The sequence below is a fragment of the Vidua macroura genome, chromosome 13, assembly GCF_024509145.1.
Source record: "Vidua macroura isolate BioBank_ID:100142 chromosome 13, ASM2450914v1, whole genome shotgun sequence".
NCBI classification, from domain to species: domain Eukaryota; kingdom Metazoa; phylum Chordata; class Aves; order Passeriformes; family Viduidae; genus Vidua; species Vidua macroura.
Genome location: NC_071583.1, coordinates 9157025 through 9180133, shown reverse-complemented (window position 1 = coordinate 9180133; position 23109 = coordinate 9157025). Strand labels below are relative to the sequence as shown.

Genomic DNA, 23109 nt, shown 5'->3' with positions numbered 1-23109 from the left:
CGGCCCCGCCGCCCCGCCCCGAGCACGCGGAGGCCACGCCCGTGTCTCCACGCTTTATTGGCGCGCGACGCGGCCCCGTCCCCCCCGCCCTGCGCGGGAAAAGGTCACGTGCACGCAGCAGCATTCCCGGCACTACAGCTCCAGGTGCACCCCGCTGTAGGCCTTGTCCACTGTCCACTCGCCAGGGGCTCCGGCCCCGGCCCCCGCCTCAGACCCCGCAAAGCGCTCCATCTCCTGCTGGAACTGCTGCTGCCGCCGGCGGTTGGGGTCCACGTTGATCCAGTTGTTGGCGATCCACTTGGTGCCTTGGGTGACCAGGCAGCCCCCGTGCAGAGCAAAGTCATCCAGCTCCCCCACCCAGCCTGTGGAGCAGAGCCCCGTTAGAGGGTGGCATAGGATGAGCTGGGACCACACAGGGACACACAGCCAGTGAACACCAATGCCACCTCTCCTGCCTGCACCACCTGTTTAGATTTGAGCTCAGATACATCTTCCAGCAGTTACTTTTCCTGGCACCCCTCCATCTTAGTGCCATCTCACCCTAGTGCCTACAAGGAGTTCATCAGGGTAGGCTCCCTGAGTGCAAAATGCCTACTGCCTCCATCTCTACTCAGTACAAGCAGCTCTCACAATCCAGATCACAGCCTGTTTTTCTCAGCTCTTTTGGAAAAAGGAAGGCTGGCACAGAAGAGATGGGTACTGCTACTAGAAGGCCTGTAGAAGCCAGAGGCTTGCAGCCATTTTAGAGATTGCATTTCAGCAGTTCTAAATAACCTGTTTACAACGATCCTCTCGTTTTTCTGTGGCAGATTTGCATCAGCAGCCACTTTCCATTTAGGAACAAATTGCTCATAAAAACACAACAGGGCTCTTCTAACAGGAGATTGACGGTTATTGGTATTATCAGCCAACAGCCCAAACACTGGTCTTGTGACCTCCTCTGTATATTTTCTAGAGATGGAAACATGGGCTGCTCTCAGGGGACCAGAGATGCTACACTCTCCCACCAAAGCTCAAAATCTGCCATGGAAACCCTCTGGAGCCATACTCACCAGCAGCCTTGAAGATTCATGTTAATTCGCAGCCTGTCAGGGAAAACCGCACTGCGCTTTGTGACAAAAACAGCCCCAAGGACACATCATGGGGCTGCAGCTGAGCTACAAAGCAGGCATTGGCCCCAAGCGTGGCATGGGGTGGCCCATGTGTCCTCATGCCGCAGAGCTGATGGCCGTGCCTTTGTCTACCTCCCCTCCCCACCCCTTTGGGCAACACCACATCAGTGACACATTTTGAATTGCAGACCAAGTTCCAGCAGGAGTTTCAGCTTGCACAGTGGGATGGAAGGCAGCTGGTGATGGTGAGTGCAGCCAAGGTCTTTGTTTGCTAGCTACTCCTGTCCCCCAAAGACACCAGGAGCCACTGACCTACTGCCTGTAAACAAAGGCCTTTCAGAGTCAGGAAGCTCCTATTCAGTTGTTGACAAAAAGACTCTACAGTTCCCACTAGCAGGCAGCTACCACCCTTTTTTTGGCTGTTCTTTGAGCTCCCAGCTGCAGCAAGATGATGGCTGTCACCTACTGCAGTACCACCACTCCCAAGAGCCCAGTTTTGAAGTGAGCCTGTACCTTCTCCATCTGACAGGTAGTTGTACCAGAAGACAGCAGTGCCTTGCTGAGGTTTCACTCGCAAATTGCCCTTGTCACAGTTTTTCCGAGTATCTCGCAGGTCAATGTCGTTCTGGATCAAAGACTGGAGAGAAACCACAGGGAAGATGTCACAAACGGCTGGAACAAGGCATGTGCTCTGGGTTGCCCCTGCCCCTCACCCTTGCCTGAGTGCTCCACAGGTTGGCTTAAGGCTGATGCAGGAGCTTTCATAACCCACCTGGAGCAGGCCCCAGGAGGTTGATAACCTATTTCTGAGCAGCTGCCATTTCTTAACACTTTGCCTGACACCTCACACCTCTGAGCAGGGAGAGCAGAGCTGTCAGAACTCTGTGCCTCTTCCCCTGTCCTCAGAGGAAAAAGACTGTGAATGGAACATGGTTTCCCCGATGCTCTAGCTACAAATGCTAATGCACACCAACCTAACACACCAGACCCCTTTTGCAGCCACAATGAATAAAGACATTCAAAGAGGGACTCAGAATCCCCAGGGGTAACACATAGGCGAGGTTCATTTACCATCTCTTCATACGTCCTGTTATCAGCGATAGGAAAGACTGTTTCACCTCCCCCAGTCACATTGTTCAGGTAGAACAGCACGGTGACATACCTGCAAGACAGAAACTGTCAGGAGACACATCTGGAGCAGGAGGAGATGCACAGGGACTCCCCACGCCCTGTTGCTCCACCATAAATACAGTGGCTCCTCCAAGATGCCACATGACACATGATTTACACCATCAGCTTTTCTCCAAGAGTAACACAAGGACAACAAAGAAAACCCTACCCAGAGTAATGATGTGCTTGTAGGCTCTGCTGGGGCAGGCCCACCCACTCTGCCTTCCTTGCGTGGACCCACAGGATTTGCCCACCTCCCCTTTAAAACCCCCTCATGCCCATAATGTCCTGAGCTGGTTTGTGAGCCCACAGTCCGAGCACTGAGTCCCAGGCAAGATGAGGTGAGACGAAATGGCTCTTCACACCCCTTGTCTAATGTGTTCAGGGCAGAGCTTACCGGCAGGAGGTCTCAAAGGGAGCGCTTTCATTGGCAACAAGCTTTGTGTGGCTGCAGGCAGTCTCAGGGAACACGGGGCCGCTGTCCATGTGGGCGTGGTAGTGCCCTCCTTGGTCGTACCGCACAACCTGGAGGGGCTCGCTGTGCTCCACGATCTCAGGGGGCAAGCGAGTGAGGCGCATTACCCTGGGGGAGAGCAGAGCAGGTGAGTGGGAAACCACCCTCACCCTAGTCAGCCACTACTCCCAAGCGGTGAATAAACCCAGAGAAAGAGAACCCCCTTCCCCAAAAGACCGGAGAGACGGATGGGCTGCAGCGAGCATGCCAAGAGACAACCAGGTCCTCACTCATCTGTTGGACCATCAGCATCGGCTCAGAAAACCCTCCTCAAGGTTAAATAAAACCAAAACAAAACTGAAGGAAGCATCTCTAGCAGGACTCCACTCAGGAAGACTTTGCTTGCTCAGCAAGATCCCTTCTGTGCATGTCCCTGGAGCCTTCATGTGCCATCTCATCACTTCTCTGGACTCCTGCACACCACCTACAGACCTCAGGGACAGTTAGCAAAGCACAGGACCCCTGCTGAGAGTGAATGAGAGACTAGCTCTAGGAACAGTCTTGTCACCTAACTCACCTTTCCCTGTTGCCTTTTCAGCAGCCTCCCCCAGGGCAGAGGGGCACTGGAAGTGATCAAGGAGACCGGAGCCCTCCTGCTCTGGGATTTTTCCACTGCTACATCTGAGATCATCCCCAAGGCAAGCAGGTACGTCTTGAGACCTGCCAAAGAACACTCAGAGCTCTGAGAATCCAGACCAGTGAAGCCCTTGGGGCAGGTGCAAGGAGAATGTGGCACCTGGGCAGGACAGCAAAGCCCCTGCAGGCGCTGCCGGGCCCCAGGGAGGACTAACAGCCTCCTTGAGTGCTGTGTCTTCACCTCGTCCTGACAGTGGCCAACTGCAGAGCGTGCAAGCGGAATGCCGATGCCTGTGAGTGCTGGCTAGCTGGCACAGAGAAGGTGGCAGCCACAGTCTGCTCTAATCAAGGCAATATGTGACCCCATTTTCCCACTGAAACACACTGAAGAAAAGGAGTGGCCAACAGCTGTTTTTCAGGCCTCAGGACAGATTTTACCCACCCACGTTCTGGGTGAGGACCAGCACCACAAGAACAAGCGAGTCTCCAGCCAATTATCTGACACTCACTACAGCTACGTGATTTGGCCTTCATGCTGGGCTTCAGCTCTTCCCAGGACCAAATCTGAGATGAAGGGAAAGGTATAGGTTCTCCCATCTGCCATGAGCTGCCCTACAATATGTGTGCTTGGAGGATTAAACTAACTTGACTAATTTAAGGTGAAGTCATGCTTTTTAAAAAGTCAGCTCTGAACAGCAAAGACAAATTTCAGTGAAATGCATGAGTAACTAAAGCAAATGACAGTAACTGCTGGCACCCAGACAGCATTGGAAACAGGCAGTTTCTCCCAGTAAGCTCAGTTACTAATTAGAATGAATGATTTCATATACTGCCAAATCTTCCTGGTTTTATAGGGCTGTTCCCAAAAGTGAATGGAGATGCTGAAAGGCTCGATTTTTCTTTTTCCCTTTCCATAGGACAATGCAAATTCTTCTTCTAATGAAAACCTCCTCTCTCCATTTTGTGTCTGTGTTCATTGCTCTTTATACTCCAAGGACTTTTCACACAATTAGGAAGTGTGAATATTAGCAAGTCTGCCACTGCCTCTCCCAGCACACAGGTGATGCTTGTGCCTAGCCAAACCCAACCTCCCCTCAGCTCCCTGGCCCTTACCTTTGCCGAATGGCTCTCATGACCTGGTGTGCCCCCTCGCCCTGGTACAGCCAGGTGTGCTGGCTGTTGCGCACCAAGTCACTCATCTTCACTTTCTGGCTTCCCATGTACTTGTGGAAATCACGGATATTCAACTGCTTGAACTCCTCCAAACTTAGCACACCTATGGTAACACAGAAAAGCCACCTCACTCTGGTGCAGGTAATAGTTCTTGCATCCTGCACTCGGAGAAACACCAGCTGAGGGCACTGTAGAAACTGCCTTCCTCACACAGACCCCAGTCAGGGTCCACTGTGTCCACCACACCACAGGCAGCACCCCTTCTGCCCATGATCATGGGCTCCTGCAATGCTCTCGCCTGCAGCAGAGGACACAGAGCAACCTGCCAAAGTGAATTGTGCAGGGTCAGAACTGGGACAAGCAAAACACCATTTTAAACAGTAAAAAGCTCCTGAAACACACAAATCGATATATCAAAAGAGAGAAATAGACACTACAGTTCTGATATGAACAAGAAAGTCTGTGCCACTCAATGTCTTGAGGCTTTGTAGATATTAAATCAACATGTTTAAGGACAGAGCGGGACCTCAGACCACATTTTCTTTATGACCTTGCAGGGTAATTAAGAAAAAGCCAAACCCAAAACAAGCAGTACATTCTCATGCATTTGTGTAACTGCAAAACATAAATGAGGAATACATTACAGTATGGGTCTTGCGTAAATAGAAATAACAGAAAAACAAGAGGTATAAAGCAGTTTCTCCTAAAACAGGTATTTCTTGTTTGCACTCAACTGGAATCAGCAAGGAGTGGACTCTTGCCTTTGTCAGCTTCAGTAAAATCCTCACATTAGCTGTTTCCTCTTTCTGGAGAAGGGAAGCCTTGCACAGGTCCCTGACAGCAGCATGCAGTGCACTGCCCTGGGCTGCCCTGCACACACCATGGGCTGGAAGAGGAGCTCACTCAGGCAGCAAACCCAGTGCTGCTGGGTGCCAGCTCTGCTCCCTGGGCATGAGTGCTCCCTAGAAGGAGGAAGGACCAGCCACAAGGGTCAGCCAGGGACAGTTCCTCAGGTGCTATGTCCTCAGGTCATGACCAAATGATCCATTGTTATTATTCCTAGTGTCTCTCTGTCTGCACTTCCCCTCACTCCCCACAGTCTTTGATGACGCAGTGCCACATCCAGGTTGTGACCTGGTCTCTCAGTGTCATGTACTAATCTAACAACAGAGGGAAGCAGCACTCTGGAAGCAAGGTCTTGCCAACAGCCCTTTAACAAGACCTTTCATTTGTTAATGTCCAGAATGGTGGCAAAGCCACTGAGGACTCAGTCATACCCCTGCCAAGAATGCCACCAGCCTGGAGGAGAGTTGCACAGGGTGCCCTCCGGATATTTATGCATTCACACTGCTACTGCTTCAACTCCAAAGCAGCTCCTCCTGGGCAGCTCTCAATGCCAGGTCACTGGAAGAGACTGTGCATTCACTTAATTTGATTAGGAAATGGAGTGCTGCTTAATTGAGGCCACTCTAATTAGAGCAGGAGAGGTTAGAGTGTATGTCCGGACCAGCAGGAGCCCTTGGGAGACCGGGGGCAGGAGGGGCAGAAGTGGCCTCATGGAATACAGAGAGGTTGCAGTGGCAGAGAGGGGGGTCAGTGCCAAAGGCTGACAGACAAGATCACCCCCACCTCCACTTATTCCACTCTCCCCTCAGAGTGACACGAGCCTCTTGGCCTGCTGCAAAAGTCTCCCTGAAAATGGGGGTCATGCAATATTGTGAATGAACACCTGCATTCCAGGTAACAAGAGCTCTGTAGTCAGAAAATCCTAAGATCCTGTTACAGCAGGGCATGAACCAAGGCAGGTCTGACAGGGGAAAAGGAGTGCAGAGCTGTGGTCTGGCCCTGCTCCAGCAAGATCCAAGCCCAGGCAGTGGGACCAGTTAGCTGCTAGAGTGGTGATGTAGGAGCAGGAGTGCTGCAGTAAGAGGGTTACCCTGCATTTACTTCCCTGAGAAGGTGTCTAGGGCAGTGCTACTTCCCTTCAAAGAATTCAGCTAGAGAAGAAGGCCTGGGCAGGGACACAGCTCTTGCTCTCTTCCATATGGCTATGCAAGGTGTCCAAAGTGCTGAGGGTGAAGGGATTCCCATGGAGCTGCTCTTACCATTCCCATCAGGATCAGCTTTGACCGCTGTATACATCTCCCGGATGTTCTCAGGGGTCATCCACCTGCCATTCCCAAGTCGGGTATGGGTCAACACCTGAAATTCATAAATGGATCAAAAAAAAAAAGCACTGGTTTCTTGCACTCCTGAGACCCTACAGATTCCCTGTATGAGGCCTGGTGGGATCTCCTCCACAGCACATCAGCCACACAGGCATCGGCACATTTCTGCAGAAAGACGATTGCAGTGAGAATCATCTGGCAGCCACACACAGAGTGTTGCTGATTGGGTGCTGTTATTTCCAGTTTAGGTCATGGCAAATAAGAGCACAGCTTTCTCTTGAAGGGAAAGTAAAGCTATTGATGATAATATTGATATTGATGAATGAATGCTTTTACTTGTCCAAGGTAAGGGCTTGGAAGAAAATTCTTCCCTTCAACATGTACAGAGAGATGCAGAAGCCTGGACAGCTCTCCATACTCCACAGCACTCATGGTGCACAGGATGGTTCAGACTCCCTGCTTCACCTGAAATGGGAGCCTGAGGAGGGACACACTTGAACTGTCAGTACTTGCCCTGATGCACCTTGCCATACAGGGCAAGGTTGCTGAAGAGCTGTGGACAAGAGGCTTATTATTCCCCTCATCTCATCAATAGGAGTGACTTTGCTGGGGCTTGTGAATTCACACAGTAAGTTCCCCACAAGCTGCACAAAGCAGGCCCTACGTGACAAACTCACTTCCCAGGACACACAGCAAGAGGCAACAACCCACAGCACAGGAACATTTTATCCAGCATATTCAAAACACGCATGTCCTGCCAAGGACTGTTGCTGCCTCCCAATAGCATGACAACTGCTGCACATTGCCCAAAAACTTCCATTATGAAGGCCAGCACAAATTCTGAGGCATAAAATTAAGCAAATTGTGATTGGTATATCCTGGGGTCTGGTCCCACCCAAGCACATGAGCAACCAAGAGAGCATCTGATGAGGGGATGTGCCAGAGGGTCTCCAGCAAACCTTCCCCAGTCTGTCCCACCTCTTTGAGCTGCAGCTGCCCATCCTGATTGTGATCCAGCAGATTGAAAATGTCCATCTGGCTAATTTCGATCATTTCCATGGCTTCCTCATAGTCCTCTGTTGGTAGGATCTGGCTCTTCTGTAGTCCCTTTAGCTTTGCCAGATGGACAATGAGCTTGCACTCCTCCTCTGTCAGGAAGTCAGGGATTTCTGCAACAGAAGTGTGAGCAGGAACAGAGACTGAGGAACTGTTACAGTGGGATCCCATGCTGGTAGCAGGAGTCTCAGGAAAAAAAAATCAAAATAGGTAAGGGGGAAAATTTAGGAACTAAGTTTGGGACATTCAAAAACATCCACCCTTCTACCAGAAGGGATCTCAAAGAGCATACACCACACACCTGAGCTGCTGGAGGCAAGTATTTTTATAGCAGCAGTTCCTAAATATTTGGATCCTGGGGTCAAGCCCTTAAACTCTCTCACAGATACCACAATGAACAAAGGAGTGAACAAACACGTGCATATCACTGCATATTACCATTTCAAAGGTGCCATGTGGATCACAGTCTGGGAACTGCTGCTTTACCGGAAGGGAGGCCAAAAATCATTACAGTGCGCAGTGGTGATGGCCAGGGTTTCAGACTTCCTTGCTCTCATGTGGAGTGGATGGCACCTTGCACAAAACCAAACTCCTTTCAGAGGAGCATGGCACAGTGCTCTATTATGAAACTCAAACAGAAAGGAGAAAAATTCTAACTTACTCCCACTCATTCTCTTGATCCCCCATTAAAAATGGTCTTCAAATGCAATGTTAAAGAGGGAAATACTGGACATGGAGTATGCCAGGCTCCATACCCAGGTATCTCCAGCTTTCCTTTGCAGCACAAACCCAGCAGCAATCAGGCAATTCCACAATCCCAAGCAAATTAAAGTGCAGAGAAATCCACTGATGACTATGAGGCTAGGAGACTTCTAACTGCATGGTACACTGGGCACACACTTGGACAGCACTGGCAAGGTCCCATTCCAGAGCACAGTTACACTGTGGCCCAGGAGGTTCAGATGATCCTCCTGGCTGTTGTCTGTCACAGCTGTGGTAACCTTGTTACCAGCTGCTGAGACTTTTGAAAAGGGAAAGAAAAACCAGCAATGCAGGACAGGTTAAGTGCTCCTAGACCCAAGGTCCTGCTCTCCGAATTGCAGCTCCCTAGGGCTCCTGCAGGTATGTGCCAAGGACATGTTATAAATCAACTACAGCAGCAATCCTCAAATGGAGGGAAAAAATTAATTACTTTCATGACCTGAAATCAACCCTATTGGCTCAAGCTGTCAATAAACAGTTGGCTTCCTGCTAAGCACAGACCAGAACCAGCCCTGTAGAAAATGAGCTGTTCCTGGGAAGCCCCAGGAACACAATGCAGCCAGCTGTATCCACAACACACTCCAAGGAAACAATTTCTGCCACAGGCAGCACAGGGTCCTTGTGCCAGAGGCTGCTTCAGAGCTGGAGCTTCTACTGACCAGTTTGAACCTCATGGCACAGCACCAGGTCCAAATGAACCATGTGCACTGGCAACTAATACCCCCAGTACTTCCAGTTCCCCAAACTGGGCTACAATAATGATGGTTTATGGAACCTTAATCACATGCTGGAGGAAGGACAATTCCATTCTTCAGTGGTAGTAAGGGGATTTCAGAATGAAGTAGGAATTCTGTTAACTGGAAAGTGTGTGGTCATGCAGGTTGCAAGGTGAGGGGGTTTCCAGCTGAGTGCAGCCAATCCTGTCTGCAAACAACTTGGCTCCACAGCTGCAAATTAGTTCCTCTCTGCCCACAGCTCTCCTAACAGTTAACTTGTGGCTGTGAGACCATCCTATCTCCCTGCCTGCTCAACAATAGATCCAGCTAAACAAATGCCTCCTAATTGACTTTAAGCAACACTTGATTGCTTTTACAAAAAACAAAAGAGAGGAAAACATTACGGTTTATGAAATAATGACTAATCCTGGAGCAAGAGAAAGGGGATGGGTTGGAGCACTGGTGTCAAACAGAGATTCAATCTTGGCTGAAAGAGCCCCAAGACACATGGGCCAAGTCATTCACCCCTCCCCAACTGCCCTCATTTCCACACCTGCTGATCTAAGCCAAACCCCTGCTAAAATACAAACAATCAGGGCCGCCGGCAAATGAAAATTGGAGCATTGTCTTCCCCATGAGGGCTCTGAAAGGGCCGCACTTAATGAGGATGGATTGACAAAGAGGTGGTTCGTAGGCTATAAAAGGCATTCCACAGTCAGGAGCAGCTCAGTCCGGGGTGTGCTGTTGGTTCACTTGCTCCAAGCATGGTCACATCCCCTCGCAGGCACCCCTCGAGGTTGGCTGGCCCGTGGCTACTGGGTCTCCTGGCACGCCTGCTGCTCTGGGGCTCTCCAGGTGCCTGGGCAAGCTACCTGAGGAGATCCTCCAGCTGCATGCCCATCCCACACCGCATGGCCTTGTGCTACGATATCGGCTACTCCGACATGAGGATTCCCAACCTGCTGGAGCATGAGACCATGACAGAAGTCATCCAGCAGTCTTCCAGCTGGCTGCCCTTGCTAGCCAGGGAGTGCCACCCAGACGCTAGGATCTTCCTCTGCTCCCTCTTTGCACCGATCTGTTTGGACAGGTAAGATGCTTTTATGAGTTATTTCAGCTGTAACAGTTAACTCCCTACAGGAGCACAACTCCGTGTGCCTCTCGAGAGAAAATGCATTCGGTGTGATCTGTGCAGCCCCCAAGAAGCAGTGCTACTGCTCTCGGCAAGGGAAAATTGGATTACTCAGCAGGGAACATCCCTCTGAAAGCAAAACATGAGCATTTCACATCACAGGAGCAGAAATATGTTCCCTCCTTGGGGTTCTTCTGCTCTCTCACCCCAGGCACTGCTGCCATATGCCCTGACCAGCCCCTTCTACACTGCAGTAGCTGCTAGCACACACCAGCTTCACCTCCCACCTCCTGTGCAGCCCCTCACCCCAGCTCCTGCCCCAAACACATGGTTTCTCAGTTTCCCAACAGCTCCAGCAGCAGAAAGAAATCCCCAGTTTTGAGGTGCAGTTCCCAAAGTACAGAGCCACTAAGGAAATTTGGTGTGTAATCAGGCACCTGTAAAGGTAAGCAGTCTTTGCACAACTAGAGAAGATCCCTAAGTTGAAGGGCTTCTGGCAGCTTGCCTCATCCCTCCAGTCCTCAGAAATTCCTTGCTTGCTTCCTGGACATGAATGTTCAAAAAAAGTCAGAGATCCCCAAACTACCTGCTAACCCTTCAACACAGCCCTGTGCAGCAGCAGTGGTGTTAGGGCTCGACCCTCAGCCTCCTGGCAGGCACACGGAGGCACTGAATGCCCATCCCCTCCCCAGGCTCATCTATCCCTGCCGCAGCCTCTGTGAAGCCGTCAAGAGAAGCTGTGCGCCCGTCATGGCTTGTTACGGCTATCCCTGGCCCGAAATCCTCAACTGCAACAAGTTCCCTGCAGATCATGAACTGTGCATTGCAGCAGTCTCCATGGATGAAAATTCCTCAAGCAGGAGAAGTAAGAGGTTTTTTCTTAATGTATTTTTCCATATATAACACTGAAAGCTCAAAAGGATGATCCTATGACTTGTTTCTATTCTGCATATTTCTGGTTTTAAGCTGTATTTAAAAAAAAAAAAAACTAGTTTTGTTCTCTCTGGGAACCGTGTATAGAAAATTAGCATAACATTGGCTGTGGCTTGTTCCTCTCTCTGCTGTATTCATTAGCTCCCTGGGTGCCATCAGACCCCGCAGGGTTTGGGGCAGGGGGGAGGAAAGGCTGCAAAGCCTCTGGCCCAGGCACAGTGGGAGAGCTCATGGAGTGCAGACTCCCAGCAGCGAGATGTGCTTCCAGTAGAGCTATGGAGCTGCAGCCCAGATTTTCAGCTGTGTCTAGGGCTTAAAAACATGCAAAAAGAAATGTTTTGCAAGCCTTCTCTCTAAACATTAGAAACAACATGAAGGGACATGAGCCTGTGCAGACATGAGTTACACTGGAAAAAAGTCTGTCTGAAGGACTCAATTAACACCCGGATACTGATGAACACTGGGGGAGATTCAAGAGCAGTTAAAGGGAGAACAGACATTTCAACATCATTTCAGCATCACTGGATGGAGTCTGGCCATACCACTGGTTTTGCTGTTTCATCCAAATTAGGAGATGTTCATTAAGCATTTTCACTGCTGCTTTAACATGCAGCAACACACACAAGCCTGAACAAAGCACGACAAGCAGTGTCTGCCTTCACAGGAAGGAGAGTCTAACATTTCCCACCTTGCCTGTCTGAAGTACCTCTCCACGCCCGGGTAGCTCAGGAAGAAGCATCACTGAGAAACAGCAAGCCACCACTCAAAATTTCACTGTGCCTTTTCCAGTGAAGCTTGACAAGGGTGTTATAACCTAATTTCTGTTGCAGCAGTGCCCCGAGCCAGCTGCAAGGACTGTGAGCTTGAGGAGGCCAGCACTGCCAGGGAGATCCTGGAAAGCCTCTGTGCAAATGATTTTGGTGAGTACACTCCTTTTCCTCCCAACTGTCACCATTCCCTCCAGCAGCCAAGCAGTGCCAAGGTCAGAAAATAGCTTTGCCATAACATACTGACTTGGAGAAACTGCAACTTTCACAGCAGATTCCAGTTTCCACCTTACTTGTAAAGTAGCAGGAGGACCCAGCCCCTGGCAGCACTGGAAGTGAAAACCTGATTTATTTCTGTGGGCTCTGGTTTGGCTCTGGCCTGTGAGTGCTAAAAACAAGCAGTACTCTAGTTTTCCCTTGCAGACAAACATTTCAATCAATACCTGTAAGAATCTTTAACAAATTCCATGCCAGCTATTTCAAACTTTAATAGTGTTATTCTAGTATTGTGACTGTCCCTGTCCTAGCCCAAGCAAGCAGCAGTACTAGTGTTGCTCAATCAGATGGCAGAACTTTTCAAGATACGGTCCTGAATTCAGGCACACATATAGCAAAACAAAGATATTTTTCAATAAAAAAGGTTACAAATCCTGAGCAGCTGTCAGTCATGTCACTTCCTGAAATCCCTGCTCAGAGAAAAGTCAGCTAATTTGCAAAAGACCAGGATTTTGATGCATCTGCTTGCTTGTGTCCATGATTCCTGCAGGGTTTCTGCAGTGGTACTGATACATCTTTGCCCCTCTTAGAAGGGAAATGGATTGAGAAGGAGGCCTTTTCTCCCATGTAACAAGAGGAAATGGCTTCAAGTTGCAATGGAGAGGTTCAGATTGGGTAATAGGAAAAATTTCTTCACCAAAAGAATTATCAAGCACTGGAACAGGCTGCCCAGGGAAGGGTTTGAGTCACCACCCCTGAAGGTATTTGAAAGACGTGGTTGTGGCACTTGAGGACATGGTTTAGTGGTGAACTGGGCAGTGCTGGGTCAGTGGCTGAACTTGATCTTTGAGGTACTTTCCAACCTAAATAATTCTGTGATTATAAGAACAGTGTTCAGTACTGGAAACTAACCTCAAATGAGAACTTTTACAAGCTCACTGCAGTTGCAAAAGCTTGGTCAGATACCTCCCCACATTACAGAGACAGCAGAGAAGCCTTGGGCTGGCTCTGTCTTGAAGTAGGAGAAAGCTATGAAGAGTAAACAGAACTGACAGCTCTTTTTCCAACCCCTGCAGCAGTGAAAATCCGAATCCTCAGGAGGAACACCACCACCACCATCTCGGACTTCGACCTGGACCCGTCCAAAGTGGAGGTGCTGAAGCATGGCCCACTCCTCAGAACTGAAATCCCTGCCAGGCTCCAGCAGTGGCTGGACATAGATGCCACCTGTGCCCACAACATCATGCGAGGCACTCAGGCAGGGGTCTTCGTTGTAAGTGGTGAAGTACAGAGTGACAAAGTGGTGGTGAACAAGGCCTATGCCTGGCAGAAGAGGAACAGGAACCTGCACCAAGCAGTGCGCAGGTGGAAACATCACCGCTGCCCCGAACAGGCAGGATGGAAGGTCTGAAAAATCTCAATTCCAGCAACAAGAAACTGATCCCTTCCCTATGGCTAGAAAACTCCTTTCCCTGGCAGGTGGTGTTTTGGAGATGTACGGTGATATTTCTAGGTAATTTGAGGCAGTCATAGTGCACAGATAGGGCTTCACTACCGATCCCTGTTTTACCAAAACAGAGCTTAAGGATGCAGGTTTAACATGTTCCTCTCACACTGCTCTGTAGATCCAGGACGTGCTACGCTCAGCTTTGTGTAGGATCCAACATCACCACAAAACGATGCAGGTGAGGACAAACTAGAAGAAACCTTTAATAACAGTTCCTTCTAGTTCTCATTATCAGAGCTGGTATTTCAGTTTCATTATTTCACCCTGAGACATTGATGCTGTCCAATTGCCTACTTGCTTTCTGTCCAGAGATTACATGAAAGTCTCCCTGACTGTGAAGTGATACTTTTTATGTAATGGAGCAAATACTTTACTCTTGAACAGTCTGAGGTAAATTAACAGGGAGAGGAACCTGCTCTGGCTATGCTCAGCCCCTTAAAAACTGCACACTGAACTCTGCTCTTGAGTCAGGCTGTCCCTTCGGCTTCCTGCACTGAGAGCTGATGAGCATCCACACATGCAAAAGGAAACAGCCATTCTCAAGCAGGACAGGCACAGAGCAGATAGCTGATATTTTCTACATAACAGGGAAAAAACTATTGTTCAACATCAGAAATTCAGTGTGGATCAGAAGATTCTGGTAACTGGGGATATCACAAGAACCTTGAGAAAAGCAGAGTGTGAGTGAGACATCAGCTGTTCAAAGCTCTGCTTTGGTGTGAACAGCAGCTTTGCTCAGGATTGGGAGGTGAGTCCCAGCCCCAGCACAGTAGGATATTGCAGTTTTGATATGGGAGCAGGGGAGAAACCTTCCACAGCTGCCTGGCCTTCCACCTGTACATAAGGAAAATAGGAAATACTGGAAAACTCAGTCTCATCAAGTTCTCTGCAGCTCACTATCTCACTCAAGCAGGACTGTGACTCCCTGCAGGGGCACACACTGTGCTCCAGACCACAGAGCAGAAAACAGCAAATCCCCAAATGAGGAAACAAGTCATATTTCTACTGCCTAACAAAGCACTGCCCATGGAAAGTTTTCTATATTGGTTGAAACCTGTGGCTGAAATAAAAAAGCAAAACAAGCGGAAGAAAACAGCCTTTGGGAGGAATGCTTTCTGCCTTGTTGGTGACGCCGTGCAGAGACAGCCGGTCTGCTGGAGCCACATTGCCTCCCCGTGTTCACAAGGCACACCAACAACCCACGCTGCGGGCTCCTTCTCACACTGGTGTGGGCTGGAAGGAGCGCTCAGACACACACTGCAATTCAGCTGCGCCCTGACATTTGAGCGGTGCTTACTTATCTTCCCTGAGGCTCCGAAGAAAAAAACAGCCAAATTTCCTATTTTTATTCCTCTCCACTGTCTTGTCTTAGAAACTGCTGCCAATCCACTGAATCTGCTGTCAGGTGGTCCCTGCAATGGCAGTATCTTCTGAACAGACTGCATTTGGAAAACAAAACACATAAAAGCTCTGAAGGTTGAAAAGGCTTTGTCTGATTTGTTTTCCATTAGTAGGGCTATTTGATTACTAGTGTTTCCCAACTGAAAACTGCACAGATGGTCTGATTTACAAGCTTTAGAAATTATGCCTTGTAGCCAGAGGGGGGAAAAAATAGGGCAGGGATTTTTTCATAGCTCCATAAAATACGCTTGCATTCCATGCAGATGTGACTTACCCACAACTAAAAACCAAACCTAAAGTTCCCCTACAGTGCCCAGCCCATGCTCTGAAGCCCAGAGAACACATTAAATCATTCATGAGTGTCTGCTGCTGTGGTCCCACTGCAGCCTGCTCTGCTGAAAGCAAAGATGATAGATCAGGCACTATTTCCTTAAATTGCCTCTTGTATGCTGCAGCATATCTTAAATCCCCAAAAACTCAAAAGTCTTTGCTAAGGGCTTCTATATTTACCAAACATGACCAAGTTAAATACATACTTCCACTAATTTAAGCAACAGAGATGCAATGAATTGGTACTGCTTGCATAGATAGAGAAGTCTCTGGAAGTCTTTTAATGTCATAGCTGGCTCCTGGCAGGTTCATCCAGGAGATAAGACTTGTCTTGCAACTTGCAGTTTCTAAATAAGGGACTCTTTATCAGAGGACAAAGGAGAACAGACTTGTGGCATCTCAAATAGTGAATGTCTGTCACTGTCTGTGATGGCATCCTCAGGGTGCAAAGCTTCCCTCAAAACCAACGGAGGTGCTGGAACAAGAAGCTAAAAATTGCTAAGGATTACTGCTGCCAGGACAAACCTGCCTTTTATCATCTTCAGCACCTTCCTTGCAAGCCAGGACCAACTGTTTCACTTCAGTGGTACTGGAAAGGCAGGGAAAGAGGAAACAGGAGTTTTTCCCAGTGAAAACCAGACCAATTGCCTCAGACTGTGGTTCTGGTAATGACACCAGTTTTGTGATGCTGTGGGGTTATCAGCTCCAGGTTGGTGTGTCTGTTTAGTGAATGTCAGACAGAAATCCACTAAGAATTTAATGGCGAGGTTTTTAGTGTATATGATCTATGTGGAATCAGAAAAAATCCCTCTATTTATAATTGAGAAAGCATCTGATTCTCTATGTTACCTTTTCAGAAACAACAGGTTTTCTCTGACTTTGCAATAGTAGGAATTTTGTAATAATGATTGACTCCTTCCCCTCAAATTATTTAGCATATTGTCAGTGGCTTTCCAGAACACAGAGTTCAATTAGTGAGACTTGACCAGTGACAGCAAAGCATCACAGAAAGGTAAAGAAGATTTAAAAATATCTGAAAGGCAGATGTTGTATGGTTGTGTATCAGAGAAGCCAAAAATAGAGATAAATCTAGAACAGGACACAAAATGGTGGAAGAATTTAAATCTATCAACTCTCCTGTCACTCATTTCCTCAGTACTGAAGCATCAATACTAAATTGTTTTTTCATAATTTATTAACAAAAGTTTGTCCTTTCCTTGTATTGAGTAGCTTCTTCAAGGTTCTTGCCAGCGATCTGCTGTCTATTCCTAATATTTTACAGAAACCTGAAAAACCTGGAAAGGTTAATCTTCCAAATTCTTCAAAGTGGGCCATCCAGAACACGTAACCTCTGCGAATTTTGCATCAACATACCTTAAACGACACCACAGTCCTTTTAACGCAGCCCCAAGGAACAGCAGCACGGAGAGGTGATGCCAACACGCGGGGAGTCATTTTTTCCCGAGTGGGTGTAAGACAGCGGCGGGTGTCAGACAGACACGCACACACCCCCCGCTCCGCCGTCAGGGCGGAAACCCACCCCGCTACCGGCGTGCCCGGGCCCGGCAGCAGCTGCCCCCGGCGGGGCCGGTACTCACCGAACAGGAGCGGCTTGAGGCTGAGGGTGCGCACAGCGTGGGCCCTGCCGGGCACCAGCTCCACCCGCTGCGTGTGGCCCACCTGCGGGGAGAGCAGCGGTCAGCGCTCAGCGGCCCCGGCCCCGGCCCCGGTCCCCGGTCGCGGCCTTGCCTTGATGCCCTCGAGGCGCGGGAGGGCGCGGGCGGGCGGCGGCGGCGGCGGCGGGGGGGCGGCGGGCGGCCCGCCGGGCTCGCCGGCGCTGAGGTGCACGAAGAGCAGCAGCCCCAGGACGTTGAGGACGTAGAGGTGCGCGAAGACCATGAGGACGAGGAAGTAGGGGCGGGAGCAGACGGGCCGCGGGCGGCCCCCCGGCGGGCCGGGCAGCGGGGGACCCTCGGCCCGCGCCTCCGCCGCCGCCATCGCCCCGGCCCGCCCGGCCCCGCGTCACCACGGCAACGGCCCGGCGGGCGCTGCGTCACCGCGGGGCGGGGACAGCGGGCGGGGACGGCGACACGAGCCCCCCCGCCCCTCCCCATCCCGCTGCTAAGAAGAGCCAGGACACTGCCGAAGTTAGAAAGTCACAATTTATTTCAAATAAACCACGGGCACACCTCTGGCAACCGTCTCCCGGGCGGTTTCCGCCGCCCCTGCCCCTCTCTGGTGCCTGCGAAGAAAAGCGAGGGGTGGGAGCAGTCCTGTGCCCTCCCACACACCTCAACGCTGTCCCACAACCCCAACCAGACCGGGGCCGAGAAAGGAATTCCCAGAACAAGTGCCTCATTTAAAAATAAAGTTCTATTTTTCACCTGCTTAAAAAGTCTAAAATTTAGAGTGCAAGACTATAGTACAGAAACCTTCTGCTGCCCCGTCTGCGGGCGGGCACAGAGACTTCGCTGCGCGGGGCAGCAGTCATGCAGTTTATGGTGTCAGTAGAAAACGTTTTGTTACAGTCTGGGAAGCCTGAGGACGAATAGAGATGAGGCAGCCAATGCACTAACACAAGCGAAGCCCAAATAAAAGAGTACCAGATGCAAGGATGGAGAAGTGTCAGGCTGGCGCAGGAGCTGGAAACAAGTGCAAAAAAGAAAAAGGAGAGCAAACATTCCATGTCTGTAGCAGTAATGCATCAAAGGGAAACTTGTACCTCAGAATTAATGACTCCTGAGCCACTTTTTATTACCTACATCCATATAACCTTGCTAACTCAAAGAGGGCCATGTATTTATTAGAGGGGGGAAAAAATGGTCTTCTCTTTTGGTGTTAAGAACCCCCATTTCCTTCCTGTCACCTGTCTCCTGAGCAGCGTCATTCACCTTACACACAGAGCCAGCAGCCCCTGTGCCCTGCACACTTTGTCTTGAAGTCCATGACTTTCTGTACAACACCAATACCACCAAAGTGGTCCTGCCTGGGCTGCAAAAGCAAGTCCTGTTGTTTTCCCAGAGTATGGCAATAGGATTTGTGGGTGCAACCCAGGGCTTTCACCATTTTCAGAAAGGATGTTTTGTTTAAAAATAAATGGAACTGTGACAAAGCTCTAGTTTCAGAAAACTGGAAAGAATTAGTGGGTGCACTGTGCAATCTTTATTACTGTTCCTCAGCCAAGCATCTCAGCAGCCTGCTCAGTAAGCCTTGCCACAGCTATATGGTCTGGCTTGTCTACAAACAAGGATTCATAGCAAAATATTTTGTGGGGGCATAGAAGAGGGAGGGAGGGAAGGAAGGAGGGAAGGAGACAAAACCTCATTCTCATTTAGCTCAAAGCTGGACAATTATGTAACAGAAGTGAAAATTCTTTGGGATTAGGAAACTCCACATAGCTGTTCTGCAAAGGGATTAGATGTTAAAATAGTTATGTTTAGACAACAAGGACACCAGCTTTTATCCTAATCAGTACTTTGCACATTACATTTTTAAAGAATAGTTTAAACATTGGTTGTATTCACTGCAAACTGCTCAGTCTCAGCAAACCTTCCTCCCTCCACTATCCCTTCCCGTGAAAGCAGCATGCCAAGACAATCATTTGGGAAGGGGAGAGGAAGACAGACTGACCTCTAGGATATATCATGAGGAGGGCACAGAGAGGCTGCTGCTGGGTGCAGAGTAAGGAATGAAATCAAGAGACAGTGGCTGGAGCAAGGCCAGATCTATCTCCATAGCTCCAGCCTTGAGGGGAGCCAGAACAGGAAAAGCAGGAACACAAGGAGCCATGGCTATGGAGATCTCCTGCACAGAAAGCAGCTGCTCCCAGAAACCACAGACCCCTTCCCTGCCCTGCTCCCTGACTCCAGCCATCTCTCCACAATCCTGCCCTACCCTCAGCTGCTTCTGCTGTAACACTCACTCCATGGCCAGCAGCTCCTCGCAGTGAATTCCCTTGTTCCCTGAGGATAGATCCCACACCAGGGATGGGAGGGAGGAAGGAAAAGGCCTCTCAGTTTGAAATCTTCTGCTGTGTACAACAAGCATGGCCATAGAATTAGCTCCTATGACAGCTACTCTTTGTTTAAAGTAATGCATCAGTCTTGATAAAATCTATGAGCCCAATTACACCTGCTGCAAATACCTGGATCAGGTACATGATCCATACTGCGTCTCAGGTACATGAAAGAGGCTCCAACAGCAGAGTTAGCTTATTCTGACACGCAGGAATTTAGCACTTTTCCCCCCTCCAGTTTAATCTTTATCAAGTGACATTGCATAAGAACAATACAGGGATGCATCAAAGGCAACACTTCCAAATACAGCAGAGAAGAGAATTCCATGAGTTCCCCGCAGAGGTGAAAATTTCCTCAGGTGAGACTCCAGCGGCACCTTACTGGCTGCAAACAACAAGTTCCTGGTGCAAGTGACACAGATATCTGTGAAATCCTAATATATGGTCTGCTTCCTGTAGCAAATAGGCAAGAGTCAATATTTAGGTAACCTTTTTCATGTTAACCCCTACTAAGATGGAACTAGGTTTTCATATTTTTATTTTAGTGTATATTTTACATTAGAAAAGAGAATGTTAATAAAAAAGCTCCACATGCTCCTAACAATCAATTTTCTGATAAGTTCCCACCAGCATCAATACTAATATACAAATAAATTAATTTTGCTAGTTAATTTTCTGCCTGGCTTGGTGCAGGCTCTGCACAATCAGCGCACCTGTATTCAAGTGCCCGTCCACATTGCCAACACGTGCCAGGGAGTGTGTTGTACATAATCTTTTCTCCTCATAATGTAGTGGTGTTTAATCTCACTTTGATGAATGAGATCAATTTTTCTCAGCCATGCTACCCAGCAGGCACAAATAATCTTTATCAGGCTGCATGGCACTGTTATAACATGGATTCTTTCACTCTGCAAAAGCCCCAAGCCTTGATTAACAACTGTATGCTACTACTCCCTCATCACTCACTTTGGCAATACAACATCCTCCCCACAAAAACAAGTAAAGCAAAAATCTACATGGAAGACCTAAATTCAACAAATGCAGAATCTGATTTCTCTCAATTTCTCTCAAACTCAAGCATATCCCCCAGTGTTAACCCGGTCTGACCCCTACAATTCCTCTGTTTGCTTTTGTTTGTATAGCTGGATTTTGCACAGCTGATTTACAGGAAAAAGAGATGTCACATGTGATCATATTGAATCACGGCCACTGCTGGTACTGTAAGACTAGACACAGCAGCAGCCACCCTTAACACCAGCCACTCTCCTCATGCAATGCCAATGCTGCAATGCCCTGGTTAAAGGAGCATCGGAAAATCTAGCTGAGATATTTTTTAACCTCCTTCAGTGACTAGGAGGATATTTGGGTCAGAGAAAGGGAGAAGGAGAGGGGGAAAAGCCCATTAAATTTACAAGCAGATTAAGGAAAAACACTCCACTGCCAATTTATTTTTAAAAAGGGTTTTGTGTTATTCTAAGGTTTGTCTGTATAATTGTACAACCGTTGAAAATTACATAAACTGTAATGATCTAACACTATTAACAGCCATTCAAAAAAAAACTCCCTCCCCTTCTGAAACCTTCAAGGGCAGGAGGGAAATGGCCCAGGAAATACGCCAATCTGAGCTCTGGCCTCTAGCCTGGCAGAAACAGAAACAGAAAGATAAGAGAACAAACTGGACTAAGAGGTGGTGTTTGCATGTGTCTGACTTGCAAGGGGAGGGGTGGCTTTGTCCTTGGCTGTGTTCTCCCAGAGGCAGTGCCTGCTTATCCCAGTGAAGCTACCATCACTTCACTCGCTGCTCTCACCCCTGCACTGTCACTTCCTCCTCTCTTATGTGTCATGGAAGTCTTTCAGCAGGGTCCTCCGTCTCTGCTCTGCTATGTGCATCTGATTCTCTAAGTCCTGGTAAAAGAGAAGATACAAACCGTTAGCATAAAATCCCTGGAGAAGACCTCATTTTCCTTAGGGGGACATGAAACTCCAGCTTGAGAAGCACCAAACATCACACACTTCATGCACATTCTGGATTACAAGATCCCAAATCCTCTTCCTTTTTATGTGGGCTCCCTCTGCAGTTATCCAGCACCTGCTCTGTCTAAAATGCTACACACTTAAGAAACCTGCTTTTCACCAGAAGGCTGCATGCAGTCTCCTCCAGAGCTCCGTGGGACTTGTTTCATTTTGCAGAATCCCTGCAGTCCTCCCTTCTCTCCCACAAGGCAGTGAGCACCCTGCTCATCATCTGCTGGCTAAAGGTGGTTTCTGCATCTAGTTTCTCAGAACCCTCACTTGAGAGCTTTAGTGCTCCTGCAGAAGTGTTAAGCCCAACAAACAAAATCTGGGCAGCAAGCTCAAGCAAGCAGAACACTCACCCCTCTGTCATAGCTGTCTGCTCGCTCCACCTTCCATGAGAGATTTTCAATTTCAGCTTCCAGCTGGGCTTGCTGGTATTCAAACTGCAAAGAGCAAAATAAGAGACATCAACAAGAAACTGGTTTAGTGGAGCAGTTTCATTACACTTGAGGAGCAGACAAATGTGTTCTGCTGACAGCAGTGCTGGCAGAGCAGGTTTGTGTCTCTTCCTTATCCACCTTCACCTAGATGGGATCACCCCTTCTGGGCATTTCTTGTGTAAGTACTCCCCAACCTTCATCACTCAAAATTAACCCAATCAGCCTAAAAACACTGCATGTGACTAATATCTCCTAATTCAGCTTATTTTGCCATGAACAGGTCACAAGATGCTCTCATAAGTAGCTCTGCAGGCAGAGTGAAGGGATTGTTAACCACTGCTGGGAGCAGCAACTTGTTCCACAGGCAGAGTCAGATCCAGAAGAGAACATCTATCGACAGCCTTAGAGAACACATGATGCCACGAAGAAAGATTCTATAACAGTTTTTACAGGACAGCTGAGTCAAAGAAAAAACTCTTCACTGAATTCAAGGTTATTTTTGCACTTTTTCAGCCCATGAGATGCACCAAGCCAGCAAGGAACTTATAGCAGGAATAAAAAGCAAAGCTACACCCTGATCCAAGGAAAAGCTCTCCTCCAGCAGCTCTTCACAGGAAATATGGCCCACAGCATTGTGATAAATCTTACCAAGAAATAAATGCACACTTCCAGCCTCAAAACATTCTGGATAAATGGCTTGTTAGTGAAAGTGCAGTGAAGTCCCCTGGGAAAATAATGTAATGTATAAGAGGACAGAGCTGCTGGTCGACTTGAAGTGAAGAAGAAAGGTGCAAACCCACCTATTTATCCTGTCCTTACCTTAAACTCAGGACTAATATTTCAGACACTGCCAAGCTCTGGAATCCAACCCAGCACGCTGCCAGCTATACCCCAAAAAGTTATCAGGAAAAAACGAGCAGAACATCTTACCAGCTTCTTTCTGGGACCAGACTCCATGTAGTAGGCATATGGATATGTGTACTGCAGGGTGTAACGACACTGTCCAAGAGTGGGAAGAAGAGAGAGAGAAAAAGACAGGAGTCTCAGTCTTGGAAGTCAGCACAGTCATATTTATGCAATCACTACAGGCTAAGAAGCTACCTCC

At 48.7% G+C, this 23109-nt stretch overlaps 3 protein-coding genes across 8 annotated transcripts in view; 1 reads left to right on the top strand and 2 right to left on the bottom strand.

The window, feature by feature from the left end:
• Positions 1 to 79: 79 nt before the first annotated feature.
• Positions 80 to 17558, bottom strand: P4HTM (prolyl 4-hydroxylase, transmembrane). Its single transcript, XM_053989539.1, has 9 exons — positions 17283 to 17558; positions 17132 to 17213; positions 7692 to 7882; positions 6651 to 6747; positions 4486 to 4648; positions 2680 to 2865; positions 2184 to 2274; positions 1626 to 1749; positions 80 to 362 (listed from the first exon to the last, which is right to left on the bottom strand). The coding sequence occupies exons 1-9, from the start codon at positions 17529 to 17531 to the stop codon at positions 133 to 135; spliced, it is 1413 nt and encodes a 470-aa protein (XP_053845514.1). The 5' UTR covers positions 17532 to 17558; the 3' UTR covers positions 80 to 132.
• LOC128814022 (secreted frizzled-related protein 5-like) lies at positions 9623 to 17208 on the top strand. Of its 2 annotated transcripts, none has more exons than XM_053989543.1 (4): positions 9623 to 10337; positions 11072 to 11244; positions 12146 to 12232; positions 13372 to 17208. In XM_053989543.1, exons 1-4 carry the CDS (start codon positions 10012 to 10014, stop codon positions 13704 to 13706), a joined length of 921 nt encoding a protein of 306 aa, XP_053845518.1. In that variant the 5' UTR covers positions 9623 to 10011; the 3' UTR covers positions 13707 to 17208. The 2 variants fall into 2 exon arrangements, with proteins under 2 accessions (XP_053845518.1, XP_053845517.1); XM_053989542.1 differs by having other exon boundaries at positions 12143 to 12232.
• The window catches only part of ARIH2 (ariadne RBR E3 ubiquitin protein ligase 2), a 36888-nt gene continuing 30969 nt past the window's right edge, over positions 17191 to 23109 (bottom strand). For 3 of the 5 annotated variants that reach the window (XM_053989536.1, XM_053989533.1, XM_053989532.1), the window contains 3 exons: positions 22935 to 23003; positions 21924 to 22007; positions 17679 to 21453 (listed from right to left, as the gene is read on the bottom strand). In XM_053989536.1, the coding sequence (XP_053845511.1) occupies positions 21382 to 21453; positions 21924 to 22007; positions 22935 to 23003 (225 nt within the window). In that variant the 3' untranslated portion in view covers positions 17679 to 21381. Of the gene's footprint in view, positions 17214 to 17678; positions 21454 to 21923; positions 22008 to 22934; positions 23004 to 23109 lie in introns of those variants that run through there. The other 2 variants (XM_053989535.1, XM_053989534.1) reach the window with 2 other exon arrangements.

Excerpts from the sequence above, each read along its gene's own strand:
- P4HTM (XM_053989539.1), bottom strand. The coding sequence starts at position 17,531 with ATGGCGGCGGCGGAGGCGCGGGCCGAGGGTCCCCCGCTGCCCGGCCCG. Across the intron at positions 17,214-17,282 it reads CGCGCCTCGAGGGCATCAAG|GTGGGCCACACGCAGCGGGT; the intron begins GCAAGGCCGCGA and ends CTCTCCCCGCAG. Across the intron at positions 6,748-7,691 it reads GGCAGCTGCAGCTCAAAGAG|GTGTTGACCCATACCCGACT; the intron begins GTGGGACAGACT and ends TATGAATTTCAG.
- LOC128814022 (XM_053989542.1), top strand. The coding sequence starts at position 10,012 with ATGGTCACATCCCCTCGCAGGCACCCCTCGAGGTTGGCTGGCCCGTGG. Across the intron at positions 11,245-12,142 it reads AAATTCCTCAAGCAGGAGAA|CAGTGCCCCGAGCCAGCTGC; the intron begins GTAAGAGGTTTT and ends TTTCTGTTGCAG. Across the intron at positions 12,233-13,371 it reads CCTCTGTGCAAATGATTTTG|CAGTGAAAATCCGAATCCTC; the intron begins GTGAGTACACTC and ends CAACCCCTGCAG.